This window comes from Panthera leo, chromosome C1 (assembly GCF_018350215.1).
Source record: "Panthera leo isolate Ple1 chromosome C1, P.leo_Ple1_pat1.1, whole genome shotgun sequence".
Taxonomy (NCBI): Eukaryota; Metazoa; Chordata; class Mammalia; order Carnivora; family Felidae; genus Panthera; species Panthera leo.
In genome coordinates this window covers 211,833,042-211,845,707 of record NC_056686.1, presented here as the reverse complement: position 1 = coordinate 211,845,707, position 12,666 = coordinate 211,833,042, and the positions used below count along the sequence as shown (strand labels likewise).

At 53.7% G+C, this 12,666-nt stretch overlaps 1 protein-coding gene across 4 annotated transcripts in view; it reads left to right on the top strand.

Annotated features, from left to right (window-relative positions):
- GPR55 (G protein-coupled receptor 55) overlaps window positions 1–8,692 on the top strand; it is a 43,061-nt gene extending 34,369 nt beyond the window's left edge. For 2 of the 4 annotated variants that reach the window (XM_042950462.1, XM_042950464.1), the window contains exon 2: window positions 5,746–8,692. In XM_042950462.1, coding sequence (XP_042806396.1) covers window positions 5,746–6,716 — 971 coding nt within the window. In that variant the 3' untranslated portion in view covers window positions 6,717–8,692. Of the gene's footprint in view, window positions 1–1,209; window positions 1,349–2,307; window positions 2,507–5,745 lie in introns of those variants that run through there. The other 2 variants (XM_042950463.1, XR_006205747.1) reach the window with 2 other exon arrangements.
- The last annotated feature ends 3,974 nt before the right edge of the window (window positions 8,693–12,666 follow it).

The following is a 12,666-nucleotide window of genomic DNA, read 5'->3' as shown; positions in this document are numbered from 1 at the left end:
AGATCATGACCTGAGCCGAAATGAAGAGTCGGATGCTTAACCGACGGAGCCACCCAGACGCCCCTACCTCTTGTCTTTTTTAAGTGACCTCTTTTACAGCACTTTTCTTTTAAGTTTACATTTGTAACCATAGTCATCATAACTGACGTCTCTTCGTGGTTCCCTGCTTTTGATGCTCTGCCCTAAGCTTTCCACCTTGATATTTTCATTCTTTGTTGTCATTACCTCACGGAGGTCTAAATTTTTGCGTCTTGGAGTCCATTTCTTTCTGGAAGCCACACATTTCTGAGGGTAGTTTTCTGTGCTCTTCACACCGTCACAGCAACCCCGATGGGTAGGAAAGACTCGTGCCCACATTTTCTCCCTCCGACCTCTTCCGTCGTGAATTACTTTTTCAGAGAAGTTTCCAAGGAATTTGCTTTGTTTATTCACAGACGTTTGTAGGCCTCGATATTAATGCCATCTAAAGATGGGAGCGGAACATCTGGGAGGGGCTCTCTTTCCATAAATTTGGCACGAAACATGGCTTCTCTGATCCAAGTTCTCATCTTCTTTGTTTCCGATTCAGCCCCATCTCTCAGGCCCCCCGCTGCCTGTCGGTGACTAACCAAGGTCATCTTGGGCCCTTCAGGTCTCTTCACACATCTGATTTGCTTGACCCGTGACCTCTTCCCACTCAATTCTATTTCCTTCCTGGTCCGAGGCTGGAACCAGGGCCCGTTCAAATGCTTCTTGTGAGGCGATCAGACCCACCATCCCTGCTGAAGAAAGAGAACACATTTGGATGGTCCTGATGGGAATGGGAATCGGGAACGTCCCCACTACTGCACGTCACACGCTACCCAGCTTGTGACGTAAATAGAAGCATTACGACAGCCTCAGGGGTGGCCATCAGGTGGCTGCTCCAGCGTCCCCCTTCAGGAGACCCCGCTGCCCCGTGGGAGCACTGGTGACTTACAGCCCAGCTCTGCCCCTTCAGCTCCACAGTGATGGTGGTCCTGGGGCCACACTGTCCTTGTGTTGCTTCCAGCCAATCACCGAGCCCGGCAGAGGCACTAGTCCTGGGTGACTCCCGCTTGACCTGGGACCCCTCCACCAGGCCACCCAAGCTTAGGGGCTCCCCAGTGGTCCGGCCAGCAGGTTTTCAGAGCCTCACCGTGCGCTGACTCTCCTCCCACAGAAGGCTTCCTTCCCTCTCTCCTTCCACAGGTGTCCGACCTGCCTCTCCTCTTTATCCCGCACCGACATTTGTCCCAAGAAATCTCTCAAATGTCTACTCCTGTCTCAGCGTCTGCTTCTCAGCGTCCCAACCCCGCCACCCCCCACCTCAATGCAACAGGTGGACAGGTGGGTTGGTGCGGATCCCCGGGTTGGCGAGAACAGGAACTATCGAGGGCCCCTGGCAACAGGTCAAGTGTGGGGAGCTTGCTGGCTCCTAGCACAAGTGGACTGGCCGTTGTTGGCAGCTGATCTTCGAGAAAAATGACTGCTTTATCTCTTGCTGCAGGCTGGAGCCTTTTTATCTTCTTCCAGAGATGTTCCTGATCTTTTTTTTAAAGAAGGTTTTTTTTAGAAAGATGGTTTCCTTGAACTTTCCGAGGGAATTCAGAGGATTAATTTTCCAGATGCTCTGCTTACTCTGCCTTTAGCTGGAAGGTTTTTTTTTTTTTTTCAACCTAATTTCTTTTTGACAGTCCATAGAGTGCTTTCTCTGACTTCAAAGATTTCCATTTGAAAAGTTGCCATTTGAAGTCTGTCAGTAATTCAAATGTGCCCTTTAGGATGGTCCTCCCGGAGAACACTGATAGCTGAATTGTGTCTCTTTCCCACACATACACCCGGTGCCATCGAGTCAGACAAGCCCCAGCCTCCGTCAGACCATTTTTCTCCCTTTGTTTTTCTTTGGTTTGTTTGACTCAGCCCCATGCTGGGGCTGGGTTGGGTTTTACCTTTGAGCATCACTGACTTTTTTTCTTGGCCGCTTTAGTTGTAGTCATTGAACCACTGGTGATGCAGTAGATTCTTCCATGGAGGACGCCTGAGCATGACCCAGCTAAAAAACGGACGCCTGAGTTCCTCTTTTTTGCAGCCTCGTTGAATTTCTTTAAAAACAAACCTATATTTGCTCTTATTCTTGTGGCTCTTGGCTTACTGCTGCTTCTGCTATTGAAGGTGACTTCTCTGAGCCAATCGAGTCTTCCTGTTTGGTGTTGCAACACTTTCCGGTGAGACCGGGATTTGTTTTTTGTTTTTTTTTTTTTTTTTTTTTTTTCTGGCCTGCCTTTGTCATCATTTTTGAAATTTCTCTTGCTGGTTCTAAGTTATTCTAGCTATTTTCTGAGATAGGCCTGGGGATATTTTGGCATTTTTAGCCGGGAGGAAGCAGCCTGCCAGCTTGTGTTTCTGACAGGTGTCCTCCAGTGGGAGCAGGTGCGCCTGGGGCTCCCCACTGCACAACTCCAGGAGGCGCTCTTCGCAGACACCTCGGGAGCACGAAGCTTTAAATGTGAGGAAATACATTTTCCTACATCCTTTGTGATATAAACCCCTAAGCATAGTTAACACATAGGAAACCGCCAAATCAAGCAATGTATGTTAAATGTTTAACACATAGTTCTCCATGGATGATACAAAAATATATTCTTTTTTGCTAGCGGTTAGAGAGGGTTTGGGAATGGCATTCTTTTATATATTTTTTAATGTTAATTTATTTTGAGAGAGACAGAGAGAGATTGGGGGAGGGGCAGAGAGAGAGAGAGAGAGAGAGAGAGAGAATCCCAAGCAGGCTCCCTGCTGTCAGTGTGGAGTCTGACATGGGGCTCGAATTCATGAACCGTGAGATCATGACCTGGGCCTCAATCAAGAGTCAGATGCTTAACTGACTGAGCCACCCAGGCGCCCTGGGAATGGCATTCTATATAGGGTCTCAAAAATACCCAAATCCTTCCTTCCCAAAGGCTTATAAGGGAATTATACTAAAAGACAATAGCAGAATGGGAATTCTCTTACCCATATCTGTGGAGCAAAGAAATAAGTCACACAGATGTTTGTTGTGGAAGTTTTTGTTCCCTAAAACCCCTAGAAAACCTAAATGTTCGTGAGTAGGGCTATTAGCTAAATGAGTTGTGGTATCTCCTCACAACAAGAAACAACAGTGCGTATTAAGAAGAAAAAGTCAATTCATCGATGTTGACGTGGAACAATTTCCAAGAAACATTGCAAAGTGACAAAGCAAAGAGCTGTGGGTGTAATATTTTCCAAATTTAAAGAAGCATCATATGTATATATGTATGTATGTATATGTGTGTGTATGCGTGTGTGTGTGTGTGTGTGTGTATGCCTATCTTTGGAAAATTTCTGGAAAAAGTATGCACAGAACTGTTAACCGTGGTTGCCTCTGGAAAAGACAACTGAGGCCCTGGGGTACAATAGGGGCTTCTGTTTCTTTCTTTCTTTTTCCTTTCTTTTCTTTCTTTTTTGTATTGTCTGAATATCTTATGGAATGCATGGAATACTTTTTCAATTAAAAAAAAAAAACTAGGGTCGCCTGGGTGGCTCAGTCAGTTAAGTGTCTGACTCTTGACTTGGGCTCAGGTCATGATCTCACGGTTCATGGGTTCAAGCCCCGCATTGGGCTCTGGGCTCTGTGCTGACAGTGGGGATCCTGCTTGGGATTCTCTGTCTCTCCCTCCCTCTGCTCCTCCCTGACTGGCTCGTGTGCATGTGCGCACACTTTCTCGCTCTCAAAATAAATACATATACTTAAAAAAACCTAGTAGAACAACACGAGCTCAGCTGATAGCTGCATTGGTCGCTAGTACAGGGTTCTTGGTCACAGACTATGTTGGCACCTTCTCCCTGCCACATCGACATTTTGGACCTCAGCCCCTGCTGCCAGGAAGTCACTGAGGGCAGGAGAGTCCTAATGAGTAGTTTGTGGCCCAGAGCGACTGACCTCCCACATGCAGCGACCTTGTGTGCTCTAGGACCTGGCACGCCCAGCGCCTCAGACCAGCCACACCCGCTCATCTGTTGGGGGCGGGAGAAAGGAGCTTGGGTGGAATCAGGCTCATATTTGAATTCTCTGTCCACTGGGCTGCACACGCCCTGGCTTTGATCTGCTCCAGGACCACCGTTACGGACCTTTGTGTCCCAACCTCCCTTTCCCAAATTCAAATGCAGAAATCTAACCCCCAAGGTGGTGGCATTAGGAGGTGGGGCTTTGGGGGAGGTGATTAAATCCTGAGGCCGGAGCCCTTGTGGATGGGATCAGTGGTCTTAGAAAAGAGACCCCGAAGAGCCCTCTTGTCCTCTTTCCACCACGTGAGGACACAGAGAGGAGTTGGCAGTCTGCACCCTGGAAGAGGGCCCTCACCCAACTGTGCTGGCACCCTGATCTCGGACTTCCAGCCCCCAGAGCTGTGAGATACAGATTTCTGCTGTTTATAAGCTACACAGCCCACTGAACCAAGGCAGTCGCCTACCACGATACAGAAGTCCACAAGGGCGTGCACCCGGCCCCCTCTCCCCAATTTGGCCAGCTCTTAAGTGAGACCTGGCCAGGTCCTGCCTTGGACCCTCATCTTTGGCCTGATCGGAAGCCCTGACTTGGGATCTTCTGTCTGTTGACAACCAGCTTCCCCGTGCAGCCACACTGCAGCCTGGTCCTCTTGTCCTTGAGACCAGCTCTAATTGTCCACCTGTGTAAAAGCCTTTCTTTGCCCCGTGGAGAACTCAAGCCGTCACATTCCCTCTGGGAATGTCCTTTCTTCCATGTCTCTCCATTTTCTGTCTGGTTTTCTCCTTGATGTACAAGGGGCTGCAGCACCTCTAGACTTTATGTCTTTCCAACGTCAAGTCCACTGAGAGAGAGCCCCAACCCCCTTCTTAGAAACCCAAGTAAGAGTTACTGTTGCTTTTTGTCCTGAGTGGGTCAAATGTCTATCCCTGAACCAATGAACAACTAGTCACCGTGTCTGTGACCAGCCCTTCGGGCAGGGGTGGGGTCAACTCTGTCTAGCCTTCTTGGATGCGGGTGGCAGGGAGCAGACAGACAGCATGCAAAGAGGGTCTGGGTCCCCGAAACACCATTTGAGTTCCGGTCAAGCTGTAGCTCGTCAGCCCTGCCCTAGTTCTCATGTTCTCAGCGGTGTGAAATTCTCGCTTTGCTTAAGCCAGTTTGGGTCAGGTTTATGTCATTGTTACTATTTTCTTCTTCTTCTTTTTAAATGTTTCTTGATTTTTGAAAGAGAGAGAGTGAGCAGGGGAGGTGCAGACAGCGGGGCCGGGGGAGGGGTGGGGTGCAGAGGATCCAAAGCCGGCTCCGCACTGATAGCAGAGAGCCTGACATGGGGCTTGAACTCACAGACCGTGAGATCACGATCCGAGCTGAAGTTGGACACTCATCCAACTGGGCCACCCAGGCATCCTGGTGATTGTTACTACTTTCAACAGAAAAAGTTCCGACTGAAGAAAAGGACAGATGTTCACACACAATTCCATTTTTGTAAAAGAAAAAAGGGACACACACGTGTGCACGTGTGTGTGCGAGTGTGAGAGAGTCTGGAATGGTACACAGAAAAAGGTAATAGTGGTTATACTTGGGCAGCTGGATTAGAGGCAATGTTTTCTTGCATTTTCGAATTGTTATTTAATGGGCACGAATGGCGGTGGGACAAAGTCACTTGGGTCCATCACTTGGAGAGAGCGAGAGGAACTTCGTCTAATCTGCTGTTGGTGTTGTAGGAAAGAACATGAGTCAGCAGCTAAACAGAAGCCGGAGCTGCTCCTTCAGCGATGTGGATGAGCTGATGGGGACGGTGCAGCTGGCCGTCCACATCCCCACCTTCCTCCTGGGCTTCCTCCTCAACGTGCTGGCCATCCGAGGCTTTAGCACCTTCCTGAAGAAGAGGTGGCCAAATTATGCTGCCACTTCCATCTACATGATCAACCTGGCAGTCTTTGACCTGCTGCTGGTGCTGTCCCTTCCGTTCAAGATGGCGATGTCCAACGTATGGGCTCCCCATCCTTCCGTCTGTACCTTCGTGGAGTGCGTCTACTTCGTTAGCATGTACGGGAGTGTCTTCACTATCTGCTTCATTAGTCTGGATAGATTCTTGGTCATCCGGTACCCGTTCCTGGTCAGCCACCTCCGGTCCCCCAGGAAGATCTTTGGGATCTGTTGCACCATCTGGGTCCTCGTGTGGGCGGGGAGTACTCCCATCTACAGCTTCCACGGGAAGGTGGAAAAGTACACGTGCTTCCACAACATGTCCGATGGCACCTGGAGTCCCCAGGTCTTCTTCCCCCTTGAGGTGTTCGGCTTCCTTCTTCCCCTGGGTGTCATGGGTTTCTGTTCCTCCAGGAGCATTCACATCCTGGTCCGCCGTCAGGGCCTCACCGAGGACTGTGTCCAGCAGAAGGCCTGCATCTGGACAATTGCAGCCAGCCTGGCTGTCTTCGTGGTCTCCTTTCTTCCGGTCCATTTGGGCTTCTTCTTGCAGTTCCTGGTACGGAATGGCTTTATTGTGGAGTGCAGAGCTAAGCAGAACATCAGCTTGTTCTTGCAATTGTCCATGTGTTTCTCCAACATCAACTGCTGCCTAGATGTCTTCTGCTACTATTTTGTCATCAAAGAATTCCGCACGGACATCATGGCCCACCAGCCTTCCAGGGTCCAGCTCGTCCGCCAGGATACCATGACCAGCAGGATCTAAGGAAGGAAAGACCTACGCAGAAGAAGGAACCCCCGGCCCCAAATCCCAGTAGCAGATATCGCGTTCCGACGTTTCTGATGTGGTGGACGGATGTGGCACATTTGCTGGTGTGCTTTCCCTCGTGATGCTCATTGAACACTGTCTTTGCTCATTATGCTCCAAAGAGCTTTCCCCAGTATGCAGACAACTGGACATGAATCACCCGGTATTTGGGAATCTCTGAAGGACCCGAGAAACGGGTGAATTCTTTATTTCTAAGCTCAAAAACATGAGGCAGAAGAATTGAGAAAGAGAAGGAGACCATCGGAGCCAGGCTGTTTCCCAGCTCTTCCCCATCCTTCTGTTAGACTAGAAGGTTCTAGAAAGGAAGAGAGACGAGTTAGGAGAGAGACCCGAGAGGGTTGGTCATGGTGGAAGATGCTCTGGGAACAGACGGGGCAGGAGGGATGTAGCAAGCTCCTTTCTAGTTTGGGGATCCCAGGGTAGAGCAGACTTGTACTTCCCCATCCTTTCTGGGGCTCTGTTGGCCAATAACCTCACAGAGATGATAGCAAGTGGGGGTGAGAGGGGCAGAGAAAGAACCTACAGAGAGCCCCAAGTTTCCTATGGGGAAGAAGGGCCTGGGAAGCCAGCCAAAGCTTCCCGTGTCCCCCCCAAGGCTGCAGAAGGATGAGGGGAGCCGGTGTGAACCAGGCCATGGTGAAGCTATGGACGCTTTGTGGAAGAATTGGGGACAGAGTGGAAGGGCACTGGTGACACCTGAGAGCCACAAGGGAATTGGATACACCTGGGGAAGGACGGTGACAGGCCAAGGACCCCCCGTTGCCATCATGATGTCCTTTACATGGAGTGTTAGCACTGGTGCAGCAGGAAGAGAGGCAGTGGGGACAAGCCTAGAAGAGGGGGAAATTCCTGAACGTGACTAGCTGGCTCTCTTGACCAGACGAGACCAGTCTAATTGTTAATTAGACCATTTCATGGGAAGGATGAGAAAGAATCAGGCTTGATTTGGTTCAGCCAGAGGAGAATAAGGAACATGTGTTTGTCTTGCCCACCTGAATCCTGCCAGGACGGCTGGCTCGGAGCCACTGTCCACAGAACTGTCCCTCTCCAGTGGCCGGGAGGAGGCAAATGAGCCAGCCAGGAATGGGAGGAATCATCTCGATGGCATGGAGCCCCCTGGCAGTTCCTACTCGAAGACCAAACAACTGCCTCCCGGTTTGGACCGGGCTTCTCTCTCCAGTGGCCCTGAGGAGGAGGAACGGTGGCGGCTGTGAGCCTTGCGAGGACATAGCCGCCGCTCCAGAGAGCAAAATGACTAGAAGGATGGGTTGTGGGGTGGTTTTGCGAGACGGAGTGAGTGGGACGAGATGTAAGGGATGAGACCTAATGTGAGAAAGGGGGAGGTCTTTAGGAAGAAAAGAACCACTTTCCACTTGGAGGGAAAGGGGCTTCCACTGCCAAAGGGCGGATGGAAGGTAGGTGGCTTGTGGCCGAAGAAGAGGGCGATTTCGATAACCCTGCCAGGAGGCGGGGGCGGAGGCTGGGTGATTACCGAGGTGAGGCCCGAAGCCACAGGGCTCTGTGAAGGGGTGGGGTAGCGGTGGGGGGTGGTGGAGAGGAAGCGTGGAGGGCAGAGCTGCTTCCTGCTTGAGAATCGCCAGCTCGGCTGAGAGCATCCAAGGGCAGGAGCCCCTCTGCCTCCTGCTTCCGCCCCAGCCAACCCAGTAGTCAGGTGGAGGGAAGGGTGAGAACACGGCGTCAACGAAAGGGTGGAAATAGCTGTGGAGGAATGATCGCGACCAGGACCAGAGGCTCCCGCCCCTCCCACACTGGGCATCCAGGAACCAGTAGCCTGGGGCAGGGGCTCTGCTGTCCAAGCTGCCCTGAGGTGCCTACACCCTGCACCGTTTCGCGGCCATCCTGGACAGAGGCTCTAAGAAAGCCAGGCTGTTACATCCAGCAGGACATTGGTGCCGGGGATTGGTGGCGGGGCGGGGGGCGGGGGGGGAGCGGTCAGAGCCCATGGGCGTGCAGTCATCGCCTCTCCCTCAGTTTCTCTCTTTGCACTGGGAGCTGGGAGTCCAACATGTGGCACTTATATCGACCACTTACATAGGGCCAGACAGGTTTCCTGAGAGAAGATTGATGGCAGGGCCCTGACAACCCATCACCCCCTGTGGATGTTCATAAACATAAAATGTTGTCCTGGGGGCAGCATGACCCTGCCCGAGCCGGGTGATGGAGAAGGCGAGAGGGGAAGCTAGACCTGTGAGCTCAGGTTGATATGGCAACCGTGGACTTGTGGGTGAGCCTTGGAGACCCCCCCGCCCGCCCGCCACTGATCCCAACAGGCTGGAGGAGCCCACGAGCCTCTCCCGTCTCTCCACGGGGACCCATCCTGGTCTACGAGTCACAGAGGACTCAGCAGGGCCTGTAGGGGTGGGCTCAGGTCCAGCGCTTCAGACCAGGCCGCTCTGCAGGAGGGTCCACACTGGAGGCCAGTCAGGCCCAGCAGGCACAGGAGGGACAGAGGTCAGGGTCAGGGTCAGGGTTCAGGTGCTGAAGCACTCGAGGGCCCACGCCCGCAGCGAGCGGTATCGAGTTGGGGAACGCTGAGCTTAGTTGTGGAAATCACTGAAATTCCTGCCATCAAAGGAGGCTGGGGGACGTTATTTGGCCATAAATGTGACCTATTTTTCCTCCCGGTCTGGAAAAACCCGAGACATACTTGTCATATGTGCATGTATGAAGCTAGCCCAATTAAGTGGAAAATGACTTGTTTAATCGGATTTGCCAAATAAATCGATTCCTGGGATGCTGTGTGATCTGGTCTTGGGTGGCGCTTACTGGCTCCAGTATAGAGCCGGTCCTGGTGGCCCCTTGCCTGGTGACCCAACAATCTTGGCCGGAGGGACCAAGAGGGGCCCAGGCGGAAGCAGCCACATGGATGCCGAGTGTGAGCAGACACAGGAGCGGAGCCGGGGCCTGCCCGAGTGGCCAGGAGCCGGACCCTGCAGAGTCTGGCTCAGTGCAGGTCCCCGCATCTGCTCGGGGACTTGGTTCTCCGCGATAGCAGCTGCACCCTCTCCCTCCATCTTGTCCGACCACCACCATGATACTGGAGCTGCTTCCCAAGGCCCTGGCTCCTTTTACAGACATCGCGAGGCCCAGCGGAGGAGACCTGCTGACCACCAAGGGGCCGAAGACCCAGGGCCAGTACTCCAGAGGTCCTTTGCTGTGACCCGTCCCTTCACGAACTGCCTGCAGAGCGAGTCTGACTCTCCCGGGTTAAATCTGAGTTTTCCTTTATGGCTCCTCACATGTGGACCCTGCTCACCTATCCAGAGCTCCTGGAGAATGTGAACTCCTGGGTGCTGGCCCCGGGGCCACCTCTTTCTCCTAAATTCCCCACAGTCTCAACTACAGCCCAGTTCTGGCCTGGGTACCGAGGGCTAGCTGGGGACATCCTTGCTCCTTGACGATTGCTATATGTGCCCCCCACCCCCCGCTGCAAATCCATATGTTGAAGCCCTAACTCCCAGTATGATGGTATTTGGATGGGGCCTTTGGGAGATACTCAGTTGTATTTATTTATTTAAATGTTTGTTTTTGAGAGAGCGAGAGCATGCGCGCGAGTGAGTGGGGGAGGGGCGGAGAGAAAGAGGGTGACAGAGGATCCGAAGCAGGGTCTGTGCTGACAGCAGTGAGCCCGATGTGGGGCTTGAACTCACGAACTGTGAGATCATGACCTGAGCCCAAGTCGGACGCTCAACTGACTGAGCCACCTGGGTGCCCTGGGAGATACTTAGTTTTAGATGGCTTCCTGAGGTTGGCGCCCTCATAATGGGATTAGTGCCCTGACGTGAAGAGCCACCAGAGTGCTTTCTCCCGCTCCACCTGCATGCCCCGAGGAAAGGCCATGTGAGGACACAGGGAGAAAGAAGGCAGCCATTTGCAACCCAAGCAGAGAGCCCTCAGCAGACATCAACCCCGCTGGCACCTCGACCCTGGACTTCCCGGCTCCAGAACAGTGAGAAATAAATTCCTGTTGTCAGAGTCGATGGTGTGATGTTAAGGCAGCCCAGGAAGACCGATACAACAGCCATTTCCTGCTGACCCAGCGGCCACCTCACATCTGGGCCACGTCCCCTCGGGGGACAAGGGCTGACCTTCCTTGGGGATATCGGCCCCCGTGGAGCATCTGGCAGGCGTGCTGGTCCATGGGCTGCACAGTCCTCTTGACTCTCTCTCCGGGGACCCTGTGAAGCTGAAAGTCATGATATTTATGCTACTTAGCTGCTACGGGATCCTGATGACCTTTGCACTAGAAAGATCCCCGCCTTATGGCAAGTTGCCACAAGTAGACGCTAATTGCAAAGATGCTTGAAAGGGCTGAGGCCTGGCAGGTGACTGTGGAGACCGGCAGAGGTAAAAGGGATTTTGTTAAGAGATCACGAGGAGAGCCCGGTATCGCGGAGCTGTCTCGGGGTGGAGACACCGGCATCCGCTCTCAGGAACCGCGTGGAAATGGTGGTGGAGATTCCCACACCGAACCGCCCTCCGCTGATCCCGGTGCCGTGGACAGTGACCTCCCAGGGCCAAGGAAAGGAGGCAGCTGGGGTCACCGCGAGAACCCCGCTGCCGAGGGGGCAGGGGGCTCAGGATCCGTAAGAACAGCGCTTTGTGGAAGCAGCACCCCCTGCAGCTACCGTCATGGCCCCCTCCTGCTTTTGTCCACCCACAGCCGGCTTCGCTAGGGAGCCCAGGACACAGAGCCGTGAACGGGCGTTGAAGGGAGGGTGGGTGGCTGGGCAGGGCGGACGCCCCGAGCTTGAAGCCGAAGGCCAAGCAGATGCCCCTCTGCCCAATTCGGGCCTGAGCCTCCTCTGCCCGCCCCCCTCCCCCCCCCAGCCAAGAGCCCGCAGAACGTGTCCTCCTCACAAAGCCACTCCAGGAAGGACAGCATGGCGCCTTGATCGTGAGCTACAACCTACTTATGGCCCTCTGCACCTTGAAGTCTGGGAGGGAAGATTCGAAGCGCTGTCACATCAAAGCCCGAGGTCAGTTCTGCTCGGTGGAGGGGCCCCGAGTTCACCTTCGTTCTGGGGGCCATCGTGGAGCAGGTGTAACCGAGATACTCCCTGTGAGGGGAGGCTGTTGGGACGGGGTTCCGGGGGGCGCCCACAGTCACACAAGCGTCTCTGCAGAGTGTGTCCCCCTGAGAGAGCCCTCGTCTCTAAGGACAGCTCGGGGGGTACCTCCGTGCAGGTGAGGGCGCGCAGCTGTGTGTGTGTGTGCTTCTCGGTGAAGCCAGGACTCGCAGAGGACTGCCGGGGGGGTGGGGGCGCACAGAACTGAGGAGAGATCCGCAGGAATCAGACTTGACGGGGCCAGATGCAGGTGGCCCAAGGGTCCAAAGAATCAGAGATCCAAGGGTCCAAAGCTGATTCTCATGGATGGTGCGTTTAAGACGGAATGGCTCTGACTTGGGGCACATACTGTGTCCAGTAAGCCAGCGGTCGCGGGTGAGGTCCAGGGCCAACCACAGCTCTGGCCGTGGAGGGGTGGGGGTTTCCCCGAAGGGCAGAGAGGCCTTACGGACTGGCACCAGATGGGTGGGGAGATGTCTCCCTCCCCAAGGTGTGCTGGGCTCTGGGCTCTGGGTGTGGCCACCTCCAGTGGCAGATGCAAGCCTCCCTGCTGTGCTTTTCTGCAGGTTTTCCTAAGTCTCAGGCGTGACCTTAAAGCGGCAGCTGGGGCTCAGCTCTCACTGACGGGAATCCAGCGTGTGGCGCAGAGCGGAGCGGGGCACGAAGGCAAAGCCGGGAGGCACGTGGGGAACCTGGCAGCATGTCCTGGGGCAGGAGGCCCCGAAATACATTGGGAGGAGAAGGAGGGGAGACCAGAGAGAGTCAGGGAGCTGGAAAGGACGAAAAGGATGGCAGAG